Source organism: Thunnus maccoyii, chromosome 11 (assembly GCF_910596095.1).
Source record: "Thunnus maccoyii chromosome 11, fThuMac1.1, whole genome shotgun sequence".
Classification (NCBI taxonomy): Eukaryota; Metazoa; Chordata; class Actinopteri; order Scombriformes; family Scombridae; genus Thunnus; species Thunnus maccoyii.
The window spans coordinates 24,139,471-24,161,356 of NC_056543.1; the positions used below are offsets into that span (position 1 = coordinate 24,139,471).

General features: G+C 41.0%; 1 protein-coding gene across 2 annotated transcripts; it reads right to left on the reverse strand.

The window, feature by feature from the left end:
* Nucleotides 1–8,269: 8,269 nt before the first annotated feature.
* On the reverse strand, nucleotides 8,270–20,610 carry tmtc4 (transmembrane O-mannosyltransferase targeting cadherins 4). 2 transcript variants are annotated; one of them, XM_042427004.1, is made up of 19 exons: nucleotides 20,353–20,610; nucleotides 20,137–20,248; nucleotides 19,838–20,041; nucleotides 19,544–19,659; nucleotides 18,731–18,947; nucleotides 16,238–16,325; nucleotides 15,946–16,046; nucleotides 15,564–15,656; nucleotides 14,739–14,900; nucleotides 14,242–14,444; nucleotides 13,738–13,912; nucleotides 13,226–13,357; nucleotides 13,012–13,091; nucleotides 12,799–12,906; nucleotides 12,541–12,682; nucleotides 12,272–12,386; nucleotides 9,003–9,115; nucleotides 8,749–8,818; nucleotides 8,270–8,539 (listed from the first exon to the last, which is right to left on the reverse strand). In XM_042427004.1, the coding sequence occupies exons 3-19, from the start codon at nucleotides 19,997–19,999 to the stop codon at nucleotides 8,391–8,393; spliced, it is 2,226 nt and encodes a 741-aa protein (XP_042282938.1). In that variant the 5' UTR covers nucleotides 20,000–20,041; nucleotides 20,137–20,248; nucleotides 20,353–20,610; the 3' UTR covers nucleotides 8,270–8,390. The 2 variants fall into 2 exon arrangements, with proteins under 2 accessions (XP_042282938.1, XP_042282940.1); XM_042427006.1 differs by having other exon boundaries at nucleotides 20,137–20,263.
* Nucleotides 20,611–21,886: the final 1,276 nt, after the last annotated feature.

A 21,886-nucleotide genomic window follows, 5' to 3' on the forward strand; every position in this document is an offset into this window, starting at 1 on the left:
TGCGAATAGTTTTTGTGGTAAAATTACAGTTATCCTGCCGTTGGTAATCCATTACCCCCCAGCCATGTGGAGCTGTATTTATAGTAAAAATATTGTCACACATTGCCACAGCTGCTCCAATTCACTTAATGTCGGGTTTTAAGGAGCAGCTAAAAGCTTTGCTCCAACAGCTCCGTGTCTTTGATGTCAGGGAACTAGATATCCCCCCAGATCTGGAACACAGTCCCAGAATAAACACTGTGGTCTGGAGGTTAACTTGCAGAGCACTATATAGCCCGAATGCTGAAATCCATACGGCTTCAATGAAGGTGCCTCTCTCACTCTTCTCCCCACTTCACCCTTCATTCATTCACTGCTTTCTTTCTCTCTCTCTCTCTCTCTCACTGGAGCTGCTTTTGTAACTTTGCGTGGTGCGGCAGCATGTGCTCTCTCCCTCTATCTTTCCCTCTCCATCTCTCTTTCTCTTGTCCTCTTTCTCTGTCCCTTTTCACTTGCGGAGGTTCGTTTGAACAGAGGAGCTGTGCTCTCTTTGACCTGTGCTTGTCAGTGTTAATTGTATGGGTTTAATTACAAAAACACATTTAGCACGTTGAAAGGGGTTTAAGTTAAATCCTTCCTCTTCAGACCAAACCTCCAGGATTTAGATGTGGCAGGGCTGTATCAGCTATCCGAGTCAGATTAGATGTTGCCTCTTATCTTACCACAGCCTGTCTTTTGAGCCGCCTTTTATTCAGCTGTCTGTCTGAGGCTTTTCCAGGCTGCTTAGATGCTCTTAGCAAGGCAACTTGATTTGTATGATGCATCTCATTGATTCTTTAAATAATGATTTAGTATTCCTCTTTGCTTGTTACTTATTAAATCAACTGTAAAAACAAACTTTTAACTTCTTTAAAGAATTTTAAAATAAACCTGCTGTCAGGCAAAACTGTATCTATTGATTTATTAAAAGTTATTGCACAATTTTGATTTGGTCCAAACACCACAACAAATTAACTTTACAATATTTTATTCATTTATTTGCTTGTTTATACTCACAAAACCACCTTTGCTCCATACAATGGTACATTTGCAGAAACAATTTAAACAATTTAAATATTAAATTCTGTATTTCTGTCAGAAAAAGATAACAAAAGTACACACAGAAATGTTTACAAATATTTAAATTACTATATTGACAATTTTAATGTTTGATCTATACATTCCATAATGTTAATTGTGCACACTTTTTGGAAATATCTTTAAATAATGAAACAGACAACATAATGACATAATTCTGCGGCACTGACACGTCCAGACTTAATTCGGTTGATTCACGTCCATTGTGAAGCAGCCAGTGAAGCTCTGTTTAATCACAAGGATTTGTCATGTGATTGACGGACTGTTGACAGCAGTATTGGGGCAGTATTTAGCAAGGTCTCAGGACCCCCGTGGCTAAAGTGAATTTTATGGAGACACTGGTGGGTCGCTGGCATAACAAGAAGTCAGGCAGTTTTTAAAGCTGATGCAAATGAAGGTATTTCATGTTGACATCTCACCGTCTGGGGTGTGATAGTTGATCACTTTGTGCATGGTGGGAAAACAAAAGTGCATGCAAAGCCAACCCTACAGCATAGTCTGTGTGTGTGTGTATGTGTGTGTGTGTGTGTGTGTGTGTGTGTGTGTGGTTACACCCGCCAGTGTCCCTCTCTGTGTCTGGGAGCAGAGTAGAGTACATTAACAGACCTAATTTACAATGTATGGACTCTGCGGACTGGAACATTTGGAGTTATGAGATAGTTAAGCGCTTGGTTAACAATGTTTGGATTGAAAAGGGGGCAAATGGCAGGTATTTATCTTGCGTGTCTCTAATTATGAGTTGTTACTGAGAAGATTTTTAAATAACTAGCAAGAAAAATGTTTGCAAAGGCAAAAAAAAATCTATATTCAGGAAAATAACTGAGGGTAAGTTAGTGAGGTGTAATTATTAGAACGTGTATGTATAATTCAATTTAATAACTTTAATTTGACACATCACATTAATCACGTTTTAACTTGCTCTATTTCTTTTTCATAATTCATTTATTTAATTGTAATTTTTTTTCTATTTTACTTTTCAGATTTTAAAATACAAACCTTGTTTTTTATCTTTTTGAAATGCTCTATAAAGTTTGAAATGAATACTGACTGTACATATTTTTTTTCAATGAATATTTGAGATGGAGTCATTTACTTAACTTGATGCTGTCTGTTTTGATTTTATTTCCAACAGATTCCAAAAGAGAGAACTCGCCCCTAATAAATGAGGTTTCATTCTGCTTAATGTAGATGCACATGGAATTTTTAATGTTGTTTGAGCAATTACAACACACCCAGTGAAACTTTAATCAAGATTCCACTGGATTATGAAACATGATAGGATCTACAAAATATTTACTCAAATAATATTTGTAGGAAATATTTTTCTGTGGGGTGATTATATTCTTAATTTGAAGGGAAAATGTAATATTATATGCTACTAGAAGTCAAATTGTCTTCAAATAAATATTGCATTTGTCCATATAAGCAGTGCAAACTGTTATCTAAATCCTAATTAATTTGGGGTTTTTATTTGTTTTTTTAACCTGGAAAATATGTGATCATGATGAACAAATGACAGACAGTATTTTATACATTTACTACAAGTCTTGAAATATAGCTGATATTCAACTGCAGAAATGGCTCATTCACTCACACACCGTGACTATCAGACACTAAAACTAAATGTTTTTAGAGAGAAGTTGTACTTTCATAAAATCCATATGACATGCTTTGATGTTTTATCTTTGACCCCTGACCTGCACATTTTTCCCTTTACAGACAAACTAAAAACAATATTTTCTCAAGACTACATCTTGAGGCTTTTTTTCACTGCAGTCCTGAGGTCACGGTTTTGTAGGCAGCACTGCCTCTAGATGTAACACTGAGAACTACAGTCCCATCACAATCTATATTACACTTTTTAAAGATAAGGCATTTTGTAAGAAATGAGTGCAGTTTAAAGATGTCCTTTGAATTTACATAGGTACCTTTTGAATTTACTGAAAAACCCTCATTTCCTTGTAATCCTACCATATTTCTATTTGTCTTAATATGTGATTCTTTAATCCGACAGCTGGTCTCTCTCACATTAAAAAAGAAAATCACAAAAAGCATAAATCTTGACTCACATAAGTGATTTCAAATTTGTCTCTTTCCAATGAAAGGATAAAAATGAGAATGAATGAATTGCAGCTCTGAGGTTTAATTGCTTTTTCATGATCCAGCAATCCTGCAGGAAAATGCAGCGTAAAAAAGCCCAATTAGAGTCTTTTCACTTTGTGCTGGAGACAGCAGGGTTCAGGCTGATTGTCTTTCTCTGCTAGTTGCTCTGCTCCAGAAGGTGATATTGGGTTGGACCCCTGTTACCCTCCGAGCCTTCTGTTAAATTTGGCAGAAAAAACACCGGGGCTCAAGGAAGAACAAAGGCGTGCCGGTTTCACCATAGAACCAGAAAAAGAATCCCTGAAGAATGGATTAATTTGGTCTAATCGAGGAGACCCATTCCATGCTTACTCTAGCAATGAGAGCTATTGGAGCAAGCAGGAAATGGCTCGGAAGTTCTTTAGCATGCTCCCCCTATACAGCAGATGCTCTGCATTAATTGGTCTATGAAGGCCTGACCTGGGGTTCTGTGCAAGGGGTTTAAAAAGCATATTTATTATTTGCTATAACCTGGCGTACATGATGTGTGCACACAAGGGTCGTATTTCATGATATTATACAGTTCTTAATGTTGTGTGTGCTTCAGGGAGCTGGTGTTTGGGAGGTAATGTTTTAACAGCAGGTAAGTCCTAAACACCATTCATCAGAGGCCTGCTCTCTCCCCTCATCCGGCCACAGCCATGACTGATGGGCCTGTCTTTTGTATGAATGTTTAGCACAGTGGAAAGCCATATGCCACTGGCACCGACTCCTGCCCACCACCTCCTACTGTAGCAGTGGTGGAGAGAAGAAGGAGAAGAAGAAAGTCAGAGTGAACGGTAGGATGAGATGGGTTCAAAAGCAAGAGGACAACACAGAGAAGAAAATAAGTGTAGAAAGAAAATGAAAAGAATTTTTTTTTGCCCTAAACTCACCACAGTATCACATTCTGTGGTGCTGTACCTACATACACCTACAACTTTAAATACAGTTATTAACAGATGATGGGCCTTCTCTGTCACTTTTACACTGATTTATCAACAAGGAGTGTACATGTACATACACTCAGCTACACACATTAATAGTGGTAGAGATGTATTTTTAATAAGAGAAGCGGTGGTGGGAGGTGAGAGGGGAGGTGGTGCTGGGCTGGTCCATCTGTCCCAAGCAGCCTCTCTCCCAGTGCTGCTGCCGCCCCCTCGTGAGAGAAGCACAGCTGTTACTGGAAAGCCCTACTGTCCAGAAAGGGGCTCACACTCCTCCCCTCCATCCTCCATCCCTGTGTCCCTCCAGCCCTCCACCTCTCTGCCCAAACACCCCTGCAAGAGGATGAAACGAACCAGTAAGCCCAGCCACTGTGCAGTCAGCCTGCGCGTCTGCAATTTCAAACCTCTTTAGATCATTTTTCATGCTCGCCAGAAATGAATAATGCACACATTAACTGGTGCCAGTTAATAAATTTCCGTCTCACTGCACTATATTTTTCAATAAGGGTCTAGCTGCTTCGTTTTGTTTTGCAAAACAGCCTCAGAGGACTCCTGCTGCAAATTATCCCAGCCCCCCCTAAGTCAAGGAAAGCCAAAGAGCCTTTCCTTGACTTAAGAAATGATAAAATGATCATAAATTGCCTTAAATTTTCACTATTGCATGCAAATGTCAGTGAGTACATTTGCCATTTTGTTATATACATGATCACTCATTGTGCTTTTCTCAGCTGAAGATAATACACCACAACATTTTTCACAAGAGTGCATCTTCAACATTCAGCCCCCAGGGTACCGCTACATGGAAACAGAATCAATCTTGGGGAACTTCCAGGCTTTGTAAGGGAGCCAAATTGGCAGACTATGTCCATTATATCAGTTCAGCAAAGCCCTGGCTAGCATCTGGCCACACTGGACGTTTTATAGCCCATCTCTAACTATTAATCATTGGCCGCGACATCACGGACTCTCAAGAGGGTGGCTGGATGCTCCGTTACAGAGAACACAACGGAAAATGCCAAGGCATGTAGACACGACGGTCCCAATAACCACTGACAGTAGCCCTCCTTAAAATGACAGAGTGCATCCAAGCCAGACGGACAGAGTGGTGTCAGGGAAGCGCTGTGACAGGCGAGGGGACCCCTCTGAAAATGCCACCGTGCCCTAGTGGCCTACCGTGTTGTAGTGCACTGGTTGTATCTGTTCTGAGGTCGTGTCATGTAATATGATCTAGATGAAGCGGACAGGGTGGGTCCCTCTCTGGGATGCGGATGGGGTGTCAGACAAGCTGCTCCTCTAATAAGGACTGCCATTCTAATGATCACTCAGTCAGCCTAACCTCTGACCCCTACTGTTATAAGACACAGGGAGGGGCAGGCTGAGATGGTGGGAAGGACTGCGGGTTCAAATGCGCAGTATTTACATCAATTAGACAGGCAAGATGGAGGTGCCCATCAGAGCCCATTAGGATTGTTGTGGTTGGGGGGGAGCGGGAGGGAGGGACACTGTGGGCCCTACAGAGGCCCAGCGGACACATCACAGGACTGCCCTTGATCACATCCTGTCACATTGATGAGAACTCTGTCAAAGCCACTCTTACAGATGTACGATATGTGACTGTGTGTGTGTGTGTGTGTGTGTGCTCTAAGCTGCCATGCCTGCTTCCAGTCTTTCACCAAATAGGCCTACCACAAAAACAATAAAACTACTCACGTTAGACACAGTACAGTATTTGCCTTCCATCCCGGTGGGCATCAAAAGGCCATGTTCTTGCAATGCCAGTCATTCAATTTCAGGGTGACCACCGCACGTATCCCCACTGCTGCTTCATTTAATGTCTCAGGATATTTCAATAAAGCGGTTTTGATAAGCCTTGTGTTTCTTTATTTTGTTGGGGGGTGGCTGTTGGTGCTTATCAGATGCAAAATAGCACACCTGCTGTTCCAAAACACCCTCAGTGGGTTCAAATTAGTGCTCCCCTGCTTCTTGTTCTGCTGTTGAATATGCCGCTGCAACAAAAGGCCGACAATGGGGGATTTTTTTTATAACAAGTTTTGTGGCAATCAAAACAAAATGCCTTGTTGAATTTAGTATTACAGATTTGTGAAGGGTTTTTGGCTGCGAACAATCAGTCATCATTCTCCCGAATCCATTGATTACAATGATCAAAACTTATCAGCGCGATTAACAGAACGCAATAAAGAACCCCACCTGGGAGTTGATTTCATTATATGATTGTGATGGACAACCCAAGCAGGTAAAAGGTATACAGTAAAAACCCAGAGAACAAGGAGAGGACTTCTTAAGGTTGTAGTATCCCATCTTTTATTAATGTCACTCCCTAGGACAGCAGGTTTTTGTCAGTCAGAATGGATAATGAAGATGTTGGCGGGCCGGTGAATCCATCCCTTTAATACTAACATATTTTATGATAATGAAAGGTATTCAAAGAATGATTATGATAAAAGTGGGCTCCCCCACTGATGTGCCAGCGCAGTTGTGCAGCTAGACAGTCAGCTGCAGGCACTGAAAGAAAGGATCACACAGAAGGTAAAGAAAGGATCCGTAAGTACATAAAGCGAATAGCTGATGGTTTTGTAGCCAAGCGTACATCGGCAGCACTGCATGTTGCACTGCATGACGAAAAATAATAATATAAGGGAAAAGCTTTCAGTCTTGAATGTCACTATCCAAATCTTTTTGATCTTATTCTGTCTGCATTCACTCCATAGCATGAAGCCCTTTCACCACACTGACCTTTACATGGGTCTTGTTGAAACAGGTTTAATCTTCAGCTAAACAATACTTTGAGTGTGTCGTGTATATAAGCTATTTGTTGTGGTTTCAGCTATATCTACCACTGACTCTGTACATCAAAGCAGCGAAAATAAAAAACAGAGTTGAGTAACAAGGAAATTTCATCATATTAGTTGCATATTTAGGAGGTCATATACAGAGGACATCGCTGGTCGTGTGTGCTGTGGCACCCCCCGATGAGAATATCAGTAACATCTTCCAAGCATCAAAGCAACAACTGGTGTATTGTACTGTATGTGTAAACAAACTTAGCGGCCCCTAAAGCAAAACCATACCAGCCTGCCAGAGCTTCAAAAGTTTCCTGCAAGCTGTAGGAAGCAGGTGAAAAAATAGAAGTGTGTTGAACTTTGACCTCCCGTGCACACTTGTTGACTGATGTTTCACACTGAGGTCGCCTTTTCCCTCAGCAGCGATCTTCAAGAGGAGCAGGCCTGTGTGTGTGCGTGCATGCGTGCATAGTCCCCGGGGAGATCATCCCCATCTCCCTTTGAAGGCTCTGTGCTATAGAGCTGTTTTCATACAGCACCGGCTACGGGTTTCCTGTCTCAGCTGACCCCTTGTCTCCTTGTGGACACTTCAGAAAAACTTGCCAGGACAAACACCTTTCTCCCATTAACTACAGAGGCTTCAGGAGGAGCAGAGGCAAAGGGGGGAGTGCCATCCCATTCAGGAACAAAGAGCTGGGTATCAAAAAACAAACAGTAACCACATCAGCCCACCAGTGGCCAACACTTACCAGCTAATACCTCTCATGGACAATCAGTGTGCTGTGTTTTTCCCGCTTGAGTAAAGACTATGCTATGAACATGTGCAAACTAGTGATCTTGATCCAAACCATCACAGATTTTGAGTATAGGAACATTTGGGACTTTTGAGTGAAGGCCAATCCAAATAAATTTTACAACAGATTCTCTGGATCCACACATGCTTGGTGTTCTGTCCAGCTGACACAACACAGGGTCAGAGATGAAAAGAGGATGGGGTTCACCAAGTATCAGTTCCACATGGCCTTCAGACAGGGCAACAAAACAGCACAGTGCAGACGACCATGTAACCAGAACAGGCATCCAGCACACCTGCCCCTGATACAACTCAGACCCATGAAATCAAATGATGCACAAGCAGTCTCATACATGAAAAGCTCTCTACTAGTTAAAGCTACAAAATGACAAATTGCAGCTGTTCAAGAATGCTTTTCGCTTTAGTTTTCCTCCTTTACACAGTGGAAGATTTTTTTTTTTTTGTTCAAAGACCAAAACTAGAGCCTCATACACAAATCATGTTTTTTTTATTTCCAAATGCTACAAAGCCGGAATTAGTGTGATAAAATAAAATCAATTGGAACAGTGGAGAAATGTGTTTCATGGTAGGCGAGGGTCCTGGTGGGCTCCCTCAGGGTGTGTGCTGTTTAAGCTGGTCCAGTTTGCGTCGCAGCATGTTGTAGTTGTCTCTGGTCCCTGGAGCCTCGGGGTCTAACTTTAGAGACAGCTCATAGTGTTTCTTTGCCAGTTCCAGCTTTCCCCAGCGATGATACAGCACAGCTGAGGACAAATAGACACTTCTTCAAGCTGAGAAGCAGCAACAATTTCAGCTCTGTTCATTTAGTGTGTTCAATATAGTTCACATAGGTTGCACAATATTGCCTCGTCTAGTGTGCCCAATAATTCTCTTTTTGAGTTCTGGAGTGCTTATAATCTTTCTTCTACTCAGTATAAAATATGTGGTACAGCCCAAGTTGCAGTAGCCTTACCTAAATTGCCATGGCAACTAGCACCATTTGGGTTAATCCGAAGAGCGTGAAGGAAGAAGCCCTCTGACTCCTGAGGAAAAAAACAAAACAAATAGAAAAAAAAACAAAACAAAACAATGAATAATCTTAGCTGGTCAAAGAAATTTACCACTCCTGACTTATAACAGATTATGGAGGACCTTTTAGCACTAAAAGCATCAACATGCATGAAAAGTAATAATCTGAGTTGAAATGTTTATACCACACTGACTGACCTTATATTTCTGTAATTTCCCCAGGACATTAGCCAATGAAAACATGATAGTGTGGTCATTTGGGAGGAGCCTCAGAGCTTCCCGACCGATCAGCTCCGCTTGACCCAAGTTACCTCGAAGACAGAACAGACAAATACAAAAAATGTCAGACATTCATATTTAGTGATGCACACACACACATATAGCTTGTGACACATTGTATTTTTAGTATAAGCTACACAACATGGTAGACAGTGCATATGTTACTAAGAATGTGTGTTAATGATCAAAGGAGTGCAGTAAAACACAAACACAAATCATGAGATATAACTGTAATAACAGCTGGTATATGGAGAATCTGATTGTCTGCTTTATTTGTCAGCAGTGTCTAGAGCAGAGTTTTTCCCTCTCCACACATGGAGGAGCGGTTTAGTCTCCTAATTAAGGTTGAACACAAGGCCCACTGGGTTATTGATCTCTGTCACAGACCCGTCTGATGTCTGGCCAAAGATGGAGAAAAAGAGAGAGAGAGAGAGAGCGAGAGAGACAGTCAGACAGACAATGACTGTCATGTTCTGAGTCATGGCCTGTGTCCTTCACTCACAGCTTGCCAACATGTGACTACATATGAGATGGTGTCTGTGCCTATCTGCCTGAATCTACACTGATTCTGCCTTTTGTTTGTGTAATGATCAAAACAAAAGGGGGAATGAATACCAAAGAGAAAAGAATATTCCCAATTCCTTGCTATTTGAAAATGACACCCATTGTTCTTCTTTTCTCCTTTTTTTTTTGTTTGGTGGGGAGAGCTGGGGAGAGAGGTAGAATTATTTCTGTCAGATTTGGGGAACAAATGCGGTGGGGGGACTCTGAGGGGGCGCTGTTCTGGCTGTGCTTGCCCACGTTTGATCAGGAACATACTGGGACCTGATTGGACAGTTCCAGTGCCCTCCTGGGAGACCCCGCCCCCGCGGGAGCGGCTTCTGACAAAACGGCTCGAGCGTTTGGAAATCAGAGCATTCTCCACACGGCAGGGAAGAGTGCCTTCAAAACTCAGAACACAAAGCTTTAATACATAAATTTCAAGCATTGCTGATTCCTGCTCTTCCGGTCTAATCTTGTTGGCCATTTAGATTTCCTGCCTTTCCAAAATAACAACGCTGTGTTTCTTGGCTGTTAATGCTGGGACAAGCTGCACACAGAACAGAGAGCTCTTTGAAAGACCCATAAATGCTAAAATAAATATTCACAAATGTGTGAATATTATTATTATTATTATCTATTATTTGTATTCTTATTCATTCTCATTACTAGAACAACAATAAACATTTCAGATGTAAAGAAGCCTATAGGAGCATGAGAAAACACTGAAGTTTCCCTCCCCTCAAAAATGTGTTCTTGTTCCTTCAGTTGGATGTTTGAGCTTCATTGTGCAGTATGGTGTGTGTGCAGAGTTTGACTGTAACTCTGCAGGCTGTTTTCACATTCATCTGCTGAAGCTGGAAAGTTTCTGTTGCTCACCTTAAATCTGAGTTAAAGGGACAGTCGGATTTTTTGAAGTGGGGTTGTGTGAGGTACTCATCCATGGTCAGTGTACAACCTATAGTACATGGGGGTTGGCATGCCCCCAGTTTAGAGAAGAAGGCAGGTGGAAGCTAAGCAACGTACTGCTTTGTACGAGGGCAGCAGCAAAATATATTTTTGTCACCTAAAAAAAAGGCCCACCTAAAAAAAAAAAAAAAAATCAGTTTATGTGTACGCTATATTTAGAAAATTTGCATCGCTTTACCTTGTCGTCAGATAGTCCTTTGGCACTTCATTTCCTCAACCATAGAACTTTTGTATTACTACGCGTGCTGCACACTGTATTATGCCGCAGATCAACTGTCTGATCTCGCAACAGCACTTTCTGATCCAAACAGCTGCTCTGCAGCTTAATACAGTGTGCAACATGCATAGGAAGTTCTATGTCACAACTAGTCTGGAGACCAGTTGTGGATTTTTCAATGAGGGAGAAGGAGAAGATGTAGATTTAAATGATTTCTAACTAGATAATTGAATATTTATTGTTGAAAAACCATATCTGACACAAATTATCATTCAAAGCTGAGTATTTTTATATGTCTTACAACATGTTTAGAGGGTAGGACTGTCACGATAAATACTTTTGTTGGACGATATATTGTCCCGGAAATTATTGCAATAAACGATATTATTGTCATTTTAAGAATATTTTATGCCACTGATATAATGACATATATATATATATATATATGTAATAGCATAATAATGCAAGTACACCCTTTCAAAGAGCGATGAACTTTAATTCTTAAGAATCTTCAGACATTGGAATGTGAAAGAAATCTTTCCCCTGAGTCGCGAGGTTAGTCTGGATTGCCTGCACACAGCTCCCACCTCCGACATTACATGTAAAAACAGAAGTGGCCGGGCAGTAATGGCAGCAGCTTTCAGTGGGTCCGGTATGGGGTAGTGGCTCAACCTTGAGCCACTTAAGCTCACCAGGGCAACATGGGTGGGGTGATCAGAGGGTGGGCTCTACATTTCCGTAAAAACGCCAGACGGAGTTATTTGCGGTTATTGCCGTAGGAGAAGTGCCGCTCACTTGCGCGTTCCCCATCAGGATGTGCAACAGCAAGGAATGGCAGCGAGTACTTACTTAGCCAATGTGACATGAATATCCTATTAGCCACTAGTGCAGAGTGAGGAAGATCTGCCCTAATGTGGAGGTCGAGGAAGAGCAGGCGTCACACGCTGCCTTCCCCTTTTTTTAATTTTAACAGCACGAGCAAAAACTGGATTTATCAAAATGCTGAAACCTAAACAACCTGCTGAAACAGACAGACAGATTATTTGCTTTAAATAGATGGACCACACACAATTAGTTATGCTGTTTATTCTGGCATCATGTTGGTGACATTCTTACGTAAACAAACAGGCATGTAAACACAATGGGCAATATTGAAGTCAGCAAAAATGATCAAGGTCATGTCCATATATCGCACAATAAGTCAATATATGGACATGATAATGTTGATAATTACGTTATCAAAAGATGAGTTGATAACATAATTATCATGACAGGCCTTGTAGAGAGGATCTTTAAATTAGTTGTTGTCTGGTGTTTAGTGTAGTTTATGTATTAAAAGGACCTGCCAAACAATTTAGTGATAGTAGATTCCAACCTTGAGGTGTGATTTACAATTACAGTTACATTTTTGCATGTGTGTGTGTGTGTGTGTGTGTGTGTGTGTGTGTGTGTTTTGTTATACCAGTGTTGTCCAGTAGAATGACCATGTTGTTCCAAGCCAGGCTGTGCTCAGGTTTTAGCACTGTTGCATTCCTCCATGCATTCAGGGCATCCACGTATCTGTGCTGGTCAGCATACTAAAAAAGAAAAAAAAAAAAAAAGTAGGATAATTGTGTTGTAAATACTTTATCTTTATAAAATTATCTTTCCTACCAATAGCAGTTTTTCCATCGTCATTTTTTTTTAAAATATCACCAACTGCTAAAGAGTATTTGCACTATGGAGTCTCACCAAGCGCCCCAGGTTATAGTAGCAGTCTGGATATTTTTTCCGGAAGCGGATGGCGTTCCAGTAACTCTGCTCTGCTTCCTCAAATTTCTGCAGGCTGTTCTGAACTATACCCAGATTCATCCAAGCTGCGGCAAAATCAGGCCTGAAGAGATTAATAAATGCAACGCAATCAGTAGGGGCTTTTTCGAGTTATTCAGTGAAATTAAATTGTCATTTGTGTATAATGAGTGCTGTGTTCCTTTGTGTTGAACGACGTACTGGATAGAAACTGCTTTAGACAACAGCTGCTCTGCCTCAATCAGTTCATTCCTCTCCTTCAGGATGTTCCCCAGGTTGTTCATGGCGTGGACATAATTAGGATGTAGCCTGAAAGCCACAGAAAACTGCAGTTAGCACAACTCCGTCCTCTCTCACATACTATTCAACAAGCCAGTAGCTGATTGGATTGCCAATGCTTGTGAGGAGACTTACCGGACTGCCTCTCTGTAATATGTGATGGCAGCAGTAGTGTTCCCTCTGTCAGCCAAATTCTTACCGACATTATAATGGACCTGAGGAATCAACACATTAGGTATCAGAGTGTGACTTTAAGTGTATGGCCCTCATTTATTTCCACATGCTGAGAAAAAGACTTAATATATCCTGTAGAAACGGTCAGGCAAACACACAAAACATGGATCTTTACCTTGGCATTGAGTGGACAGACAGTCAGGGCACTGGTAAAGAGGCTTTGCTCCGACCGCCACTGGTGACTGCGGAGAGCACAGCGAGCTACATATACACACAACAGTGTAAGCACAGACGCACACAGCAGCTTCTGGAATGTGGAAGAAAAAAAAAAAAAACAAGTCATTATGACCCTTAAGCTTAAAAGTAAATTCTCTGTGACTCAAAGTTAATAGACTGCAAATGTATCCATGTAACACGTGGACACCACCCGCTGTTATCATCCCTTTATAGATGAGTCATTAGACATTTCTCATGTCTGTCCCTACACTACATCACTGAGTTACTGAATCTTCAAAGCTACATAAACAGGTGGTTAAATGAAAGGGTTTTGAACTGGGACAGCGTGACCTGGTGGCTATATAAATAGAAAGGTCGTTGAGTTGAATCTTTGCTAGAAACCGAGGGCTCACCATCACCATGTGGTAGCCTTTATTTTGTTGTGATCTTTTTGGTATCAGCCCACCCTACCCTGTATTTGGCCCAGCGGAAGCAGCAGTGTCCGATGGAGTAGGCCAGCAGTAGGCAGTAGCCAGACGAAGACAGGTAGAGCACTCTCTCAGCAATGACGAAGCCCACCCTGAAAAATATGTTACAGGCTGGCAGGAACGGGACCACCAGCAGCACCAGACCTAAAGTCAATGTCCTGGCAAGGAGAAGACAAAAATCACACAATGCAAAAGGACTATAATCAAATACTATGCATGACAATATAAATAGCTGTCTGACAATGTATGGAGGAGAAATTTCAGCAAAAAAAAGGCCCTTAACTCAGGAAACTTGAACCACACACACACACTGTCTCTAAAGCAACAGCGAATTTTAAAAATTCTCTAACTGCAATCGAGACGTGGTGCTGCTCTGGTCACACTGCAGTGGATATGATACAATTTTTATAATCAAGTCTAAGTCTAGAGAGGCCAACATGCACTTCATCTCATCTACTGCGAGTGCAAGATGGCTCTGCTTGCTTACCTCCTTCTCTGGCTGTCCTGCGAGCATAAGGCTTGGCTTATCAAGCCTATCAGGACACACCAGAGCAGCAGCAGCCACACCATCCTCCAATCAGTGGCTGACTTAATGAGAGGCACACAGCCCATGGACCAATCAAAACACAGCCACCAGGGACACAGCAGCAGCCAGGCATTCAGAGAGTAGTAGTAATTATAGTTCACTATCTGCCAATCAAAGAGGAACAGGAAGGGTGCAGAATGGAAGAGAGTGGGGAGAGACGAGGGAAGAAAAGCATTTCAAATTCAGAATTAAAGTACTTGGGTTAAACGTAATATTAGATCTTTAATTAGATTTAAACTGTGAACAAATTAAATATGCTTCATTGGAGTCAATTCATTATTGCATAGATCCTACCATATATTTCTAACGTTTCAAGAAAATAAAGATTATTTCAGGATGTAATCATGTACAGCTACAGTGTGTGATCAAATGTTGTATCTCAAATGAATTTCACTCACCCTGAGAAATAAATTTTCTGCAAAAGAGGCAGGGTTGTCAACTTCAGTGAATGCTGGTGGTCCTGTTCCCATGATCCTCCAGCGTGCATAGAGCATTGAGAGTCCTCCAAGACCCATGAGAGCCAATCGTGTAAGCAATCCTGATCGCAACATCTCACTCACCTGTCAGAAAATATATAAAATATATAATCGGTGCTTGTTTCAAGCCCTGTTTCAAGAGCCCAGTGATCTCAAGTTCATATTGCTTCACATAGACAATGTACAAGGTTCCAACACCTTTTCTTGACTCAAATTCAAGCACTTTCCAAATAAATCATTTATATATATATATATATATATATATATATATATATATATATATATATATATATATATATATATATATATATATATATATATATATATATATATATATATATATATATATATATATATATATATATATATATAAACACACACACACACACACACACATATATATATGTACTCAAAATGATTATTTGACTTCAACCAAAATTATGTTTAATAAGAGTATTCTACAGAGGGGAAACAAATTAAAAAGGAAACACAACAAAGTTTCAAGTTTGAAAATGTGTCCCTGATCCAGCGATTTACTATGAAAGTAATGCAATTACAATTTTAAGCTCTTTATTCAAAATCCAGCAATTTTCAAACCTTGAAAATACCACATTAAAATTCAAGCATTTTCAAGGATTTCCAGCACCCATAGGAACCCTCAATGTATGTGATGTGACATTAATCATACAAGGGAGTACATAATTTATGACAGAAAAGAGGGGGGAGGATAAATAAACTGTAACTCACATTGAGTGGATTCTTCCTAAGGAGTAGCCTCTGGCTGAGTTCATACACATTAACATTACAGATCAGGAGGACATCAAAGGCTGCATTCACACCCTAGAGGAAAATACATAGAGAAGGAAGGAGAAATGGCATTTAAAATTTATATAGGTCAGCAACAAAATGGATCTTTACCTCCAATCACACATGTGAAAAAACATCAGACTTAGCTTTTCAAGTAAGCAAGAACAAGAGATCAAATCAATTATCATGTCGCCATAAAGTGTATCTATTGGTATCTATTGATGAGGTCTCTCTTTTAACATTGTTACAACCGGATGTGATGAAATCATCAACTAACTACAAAATGCTCTTTACAAAAAAAAAAAAAAAAAAGACTTTGTACCAAGACTGTGATGCCTTGTTCTTTACAAAGCATTGCTGCAGCACACAGCAAGAGGCTGACCACAACCCACTGGACAGAAAACCTGTCATCTCTGTCAGTCCCTGAGAACACAAAGCCAAGACCAAGCTAGTTATGGACAGGAAATGCAAATGTTCAAAAGATACATAAAAAAAAACAAGTAGCTCCACAATGTTTGATGCCAGCACTACATTTATCATCTCATATGGACAGTACTTTGTATGATACAGTTTTACGGTGTAAATAAATAGTAACACTTGTGTTAGATACCTACCTCTGTTGAAAGCTTTGCAGTAGGTGAGAAAAGAGAGCTGGAAGAACAGGGCGCACAAAAGGTCTGCTCGACCCACTATACCAGCCACCTTATTGAGATGGAAAGAGAGAAAAAGACAGAGCAAGAGAATAAGATATAATAGATAAGACAGAAAAACAAGTTAAACTACCAAATATACATTAGAAACAGTCTTATCATATGCAGCCTTTCACAAATGATTGCATTTTGTATCATCTCGCCCATTTCCCATTTTGTTTTGCATGGTGTATTGAGTTACAACTGGAGGCTTATTAACAGAGGTAGGAAGAATCTCTCATTATCAGAGTGGCTTGTTGGTGTGTGTGTTCTATACAGTGTGTGGGTACAATATGGTTGGCATCCTGGGGTTGCCTGCTTTGATACATACAGCAGGCCTAAGCCAACAGCCTGCCTGCCTCCAACCCCCCAGGTCTCACCTAGTCCTTGCCCTGCATGATTAAAGAAAATGGAGAGGGGGAATTGCTGCCTTCCAACCAGGCTTTACAGCAAAAAACACATATGCTGGCAGGTCAATAAGCATCCCAACACAGCTAATAGTCAGGCCATGCTACCACACACACCTTGGCCCTGCACTCCCAGCTGAGACGGGGCTTTTGTTCTTTGCATGGAACCACTGCATGTTTAGTATTAAAACCTCTGGACTAGAGAGACAAGATGCCATGATGCACTGCTGTAGGGAAAAAAAAGTTTATTTGTAGCCTAAAATCACATAAAGTACAATGTCTCAATGGGCTATACAAGCCCACAACAACAACTGTTACTGCCTGAGTTCAAAGCAAGAAGGGGAGCTAGCATAATTGGGCACAACTGATGCATCGGGCCATGATATGAAAAATGGCCAATTATCTAAATTGAATTATTTGTAGATGACAGTTTTATTTTTCCATTTCCCATGAGTTTAAAGATTGAAACAGTTAAACTGTTAAAAAAGTATCCAAAGTCCAAGAAGTTGGATGTAAAAATAACTGTTTTAATTACAATTTTTCTTCATTGTTCAGATTCATTTCTGCCAACTGTGGTCTTCTGCAAATGTAATGAACCAGTGATCATAAGTTCAATTCATTCACTTACATTTTAATGAATTTTAGTTCTCTTCACAGAACTATCACATAGAAAACATGTTTTGAGCTCTCCAAATATAAACAGAATATATTAAACTAAGAGATTCACAGGGACTGAGTGAAGATTTCTTCTGAGACTTCTGTTTACATAATTTTTAAGCATTTTTCCCAATGAAGAAAAATCTGTTTCTGCTGTGTTTCTCATTCACGCCTTGATTCTACCGAGCACGGCTGCGTCACGTTCCGCCTGTGACACGGTTTGGTTCTGTCCTCTGCACAGTGCCATACCCCACCGGGAGCAGAAATGGGGCGCTTTTTTGCTCTGGCAGTGCCAGAGAGAAGAGAGCCACCCCTCTACCTGGAGAGGAAGCCAGGGACCAGGGCACCAGTGCTGTGATTTTCCACTGTCGTCCATGGTGACAAATATTCTCTGACCGGTTAACTTCTGGCCTGGTGCCACCACTTATAACGTAACGCCTGAGACACATTGGATGCGTGAACCTCAGAAGTGCATCGCTGAACTGCGTGAGACGCACGTGACACGCAGCCTGTGTGGCTGTTCTAACTTGTTAACATGGGCGCCGAAATGAAAAGCAAGAGGTTCCGCAACGCACACGCACTGCTCACGCATCCAGTGTGTCACAGGGGTAATGTTGATGTAGTGATGTGATATATGATCAGGAGTCTGTACAGGGTGTTTTATTTTGAAAATTGACTGGATGCTCTATGTCGTTTCTGTGTCTGACTTCCTGTCTGCCTCAAAATGCTCTGTGCAGCTTGATGCAGCTTCCATCAAAAACAGACTAGACGTGTATGTTTAGCGGAGCAGAGAGCTGCTTCTGGGACGCTTCTGAAACGCGCTGCGGTAGCTGTGACCTTGGGATCAGCTATGGCGGCTGCGTCGCAGCCAGAATGCGACACAGATGCACCCGGTGGAACCAAGCCATCAGTGTATGAACCGGTGAAGGAACCAAACTTTTGAGTCCAAATTTTGTATGATTTTACATGTGACGGCACGCTTCAGGTTGGTCACTTTCTGTGTGTCAAATGATGGAAGCAGAAAGCGTTGGAAATGCAGCTCTGAGACTAAGGGATGTGTGAATATAAGGTAGGAAAAATCTATGGAAGAGCAACAGTTGTATATCTTTGGAACAGTGATTTACTCATCAATGTGAGCTTCTGTTATACTGTGCTGCCAGATGAGAAAGAGCCTAAATAGAGTTTCCAAACCCATCGGAAACTATCCAAGTTCTATCTTCCACCATACTTATTATTCCTAACTGACTGAGCACTGCTTGTTTTATTTAATGCTACAGTGAGAGCAAAGAAGAAGTAAGAATTTTGATGTTCTTGTTAGAGATGAAAAATTACCATGGACATGATCTGGACTTACACTTTCTGTGTGGACAGGGTGTGCAGCAAAGAAGAGGGCAGCAAGCAGAGAGGTCTTGGGAGCATGGTTCAGTATCCTATTCTTCTCATCATAAGCCAGTCCACCAATCAGTATAGCAAACACATCAATCATAAGGGCAGATATGACAGCATGGAGGATGATGTTCAACACATGGAAACCAACAGGGTGCAGGCCTCCCGCCAGTAAGTAGTTCAACCTGCAACAGCAAGAGCGGGGGAAATACCTGATGCTTAATGTAAAGTAGGTGCAGGAAATAACAGATGTGTGTGAGTGTGTAAGGCGCAGCACAAGCTATTTTAAAGCCTAATGTGAAATGATGATGGCATTGGGATGTTCCTGTCACATTAATATATGATGAGAAAGAGGCAAAAAAGGCCAAGATGCAGAGTTGAGCAATGATTCTTCTACTAGGTCTGTTATTTCTATTTTAGGAAAACTGGAAGTGTATTATCACACTTACACACCTACCACAGGTAAAAAGAAATGTGGTACGTGTGTTCGAATTGCCATCTATGTTTTAAAGTTAGGTGTAAATTTACCCCATGGTTATGTCTTTTTCACCAGTGTGAGGTAACTGAAAACATACTGTAACATGAGGCATAAGTACTATTACTGTATTTTAATATAACATGCAGTTTTAATACTGCATTGAAAGGGTTGACAGGAACTTTGTTGCAGTGCCATGTTAAATGATTTTAACAGACAACTCCAAGCCAATCAGAAACAAGCATTTTTTTGTAACCATTGTGTAACAGCAGAGGGTGAGATCATACAGTACACAGGAGTACTAACCTAAATGTAAAGACAGTGAGAGGCCGGTAGGATTTGTGACTAGAGTTGCTACTCAAGTTGCTTCCCCAGAAGTCATTTCTCCAGATGTTGTTCAGAGGCGTTGCTGGTTTCAAGTCCTACAACAGAAAGCAAAATGAGACTAATGCCAGCAACACTAACCTGTACAGAATGCCACTCCTCACTCTGCAGAAGCCATGTCATGAAGTAGATAACTTTTTGCAACACAAGGGAAGGAAGCTCAATGCCCCATACAGCTGTGTGTATGCGGGAATGATAGTACTGGAAACAAGTTACCTTGTTGTTGACAATTGCTTCAGAGTCATCAAACACAAACTCTCCATCATAACTGTTTATGAAGCACAGGAGTGCCACCAGGGCGACAGTGACTTTGGCCTGGACAGGAGGAAGCTTTGGCAGGGGTATGAGGTGATCCCAATAAACTTCAGACAATGCCATAATGCATCGGGGCTTTGGTCAATTTGTATCATCATCTAGTCCCTGCAGGGGAAGAAAATGGATAGACAGTGTCACCTACTACAAATGTTATCTAAATACTGATAGCTGGCTTTGGACACTGAGTGGATAACAATTACCTTTATCTTTTGAGAGACACCTTTAGAGGGCTCACAGTCTTTATGCCAGCTAGCTGCCAGGTTAGCTAGCAAACGTAAACGTTAACTCACAGAAAGAGCCAACAAGTCGTACCTGCACACAAACATGCTGATTCACTTTATACTTTTGTTAACAGAGAGGTGAAATGAGTCTGTCTGACAGTTACACGACGCTGCAACGTGAAGGTGAAACGTTACCTTGGGGTTTAGCAGGCTAATAACGCGTAACTTTAGCATGTCTTGTTAGCGGGTGTTATCCACATTATTTTACGGCATAGACGTAACCGACGCACAGTAGTAGCTATATCGGTATTGCTGGCTATCTATTTAAAATATTTCTGAGACAACGGGGAAGATTATTCCACTGCAGAAGACAGCCCCGGCGAGGTTCAGACAGAAAACCACGGCTGTAAACAAATATCCACGCTCAGGCTCAGACACTTCCTGCTTAGCGTCACTGTGACGTACTCATTTTCAGCCAATAGGTGAATAGGATGTAAGTGCTGCTGAGGTAGTGTGGTTCAGTTCAAAATGTGAGGATACTGTTACAGCTCTTGTAGGCTAAACACAGAGACACACATGATGCAGTTTAGCCTCTAGGAGTTTATTACTCTTACAGTTAGTAAAAAAGTACTGACTGACAGTTATTTGGCTGAAGTGAAAAGCTCTCTTCTTCAACCCTTTCTACACTTCTCCCCCAGGAAATCTGGAGCTCATTATGTAGACTGAGTTTAGCTGCAGGTTTTAATCGTAAATGCAGAACCTGGAAAGTCTGCTTCTACTGCATGGTGCTCTGCCTCTGGATGATGTCAGAGAACCATATGTTTTCCCTGATGATGCTTTTGACTGATACTTTTTCCATACTTACAGCACAGGCTACCCTTCATCGCATCGTGTGTGTTTGGCTAACTAGTTTTGCCTTTCTTCTACTTTCTTTTTTTTTTGTAAAGGTTGAATAGTGTAATTCAGCAATGCAACAGTTTGCTTTAATGCTGTTTTCTTTCTCAAGCCCCTTTCAGTCTCTGTCTCTTTCTGTTTATCTACTTCTTGCTGGCTTAACCTCTGGCATAGTGTTCTAATCCTGTAATTGATTGTCCATCCTGGTGTCCCTTTTGCAGAACAGCTGACTCATCAGATGAGAAACCAGTGCAAAACAATGCCAATTAGGCTTGTCTACACAGGATATGCACACACGCATGCATGCATACACACGTATAAATCCACTTATTCAGTGATTTCACTATATCAGTTTTGCATTAAACAAAATCTAGTCACAATCTACCTGTCTTTATCATTCAGTTATTTTTTCTCTTACCTCTTTGCTTCACAGTATGCACATAAAAGGGCGAGGTACTAAAAAAATCATAGTGCATCCATTCCATAACAGCCATAACAAGTGTTAAAATCTGAGTTTAAAATGGAGAGGAAATATGGGCACAGAGGAGTGTTTTTATATGCCACTGAGGGTAACCCTGAGGTTTGGGTTACAATATAAGCATGCCTTTGTACTCAGCCTTTTTCCATGTGTATTTCTATGTTAAACCAGCCAAAAGGTGTGAATATGGTATTTAGTGTTGACTGACACCCAGTTTTAGGATTTGCATGAAATAATGTTCATGTCAGTCAAGCTGTGTCAAGCACTATGAGAGTGCTGAGAGTAAGTGTGTTACTTGGTCTTGTAACTTATATGGTGGTTTAATCAACTGTTTGCAGCATTTATTTCTACATTTAG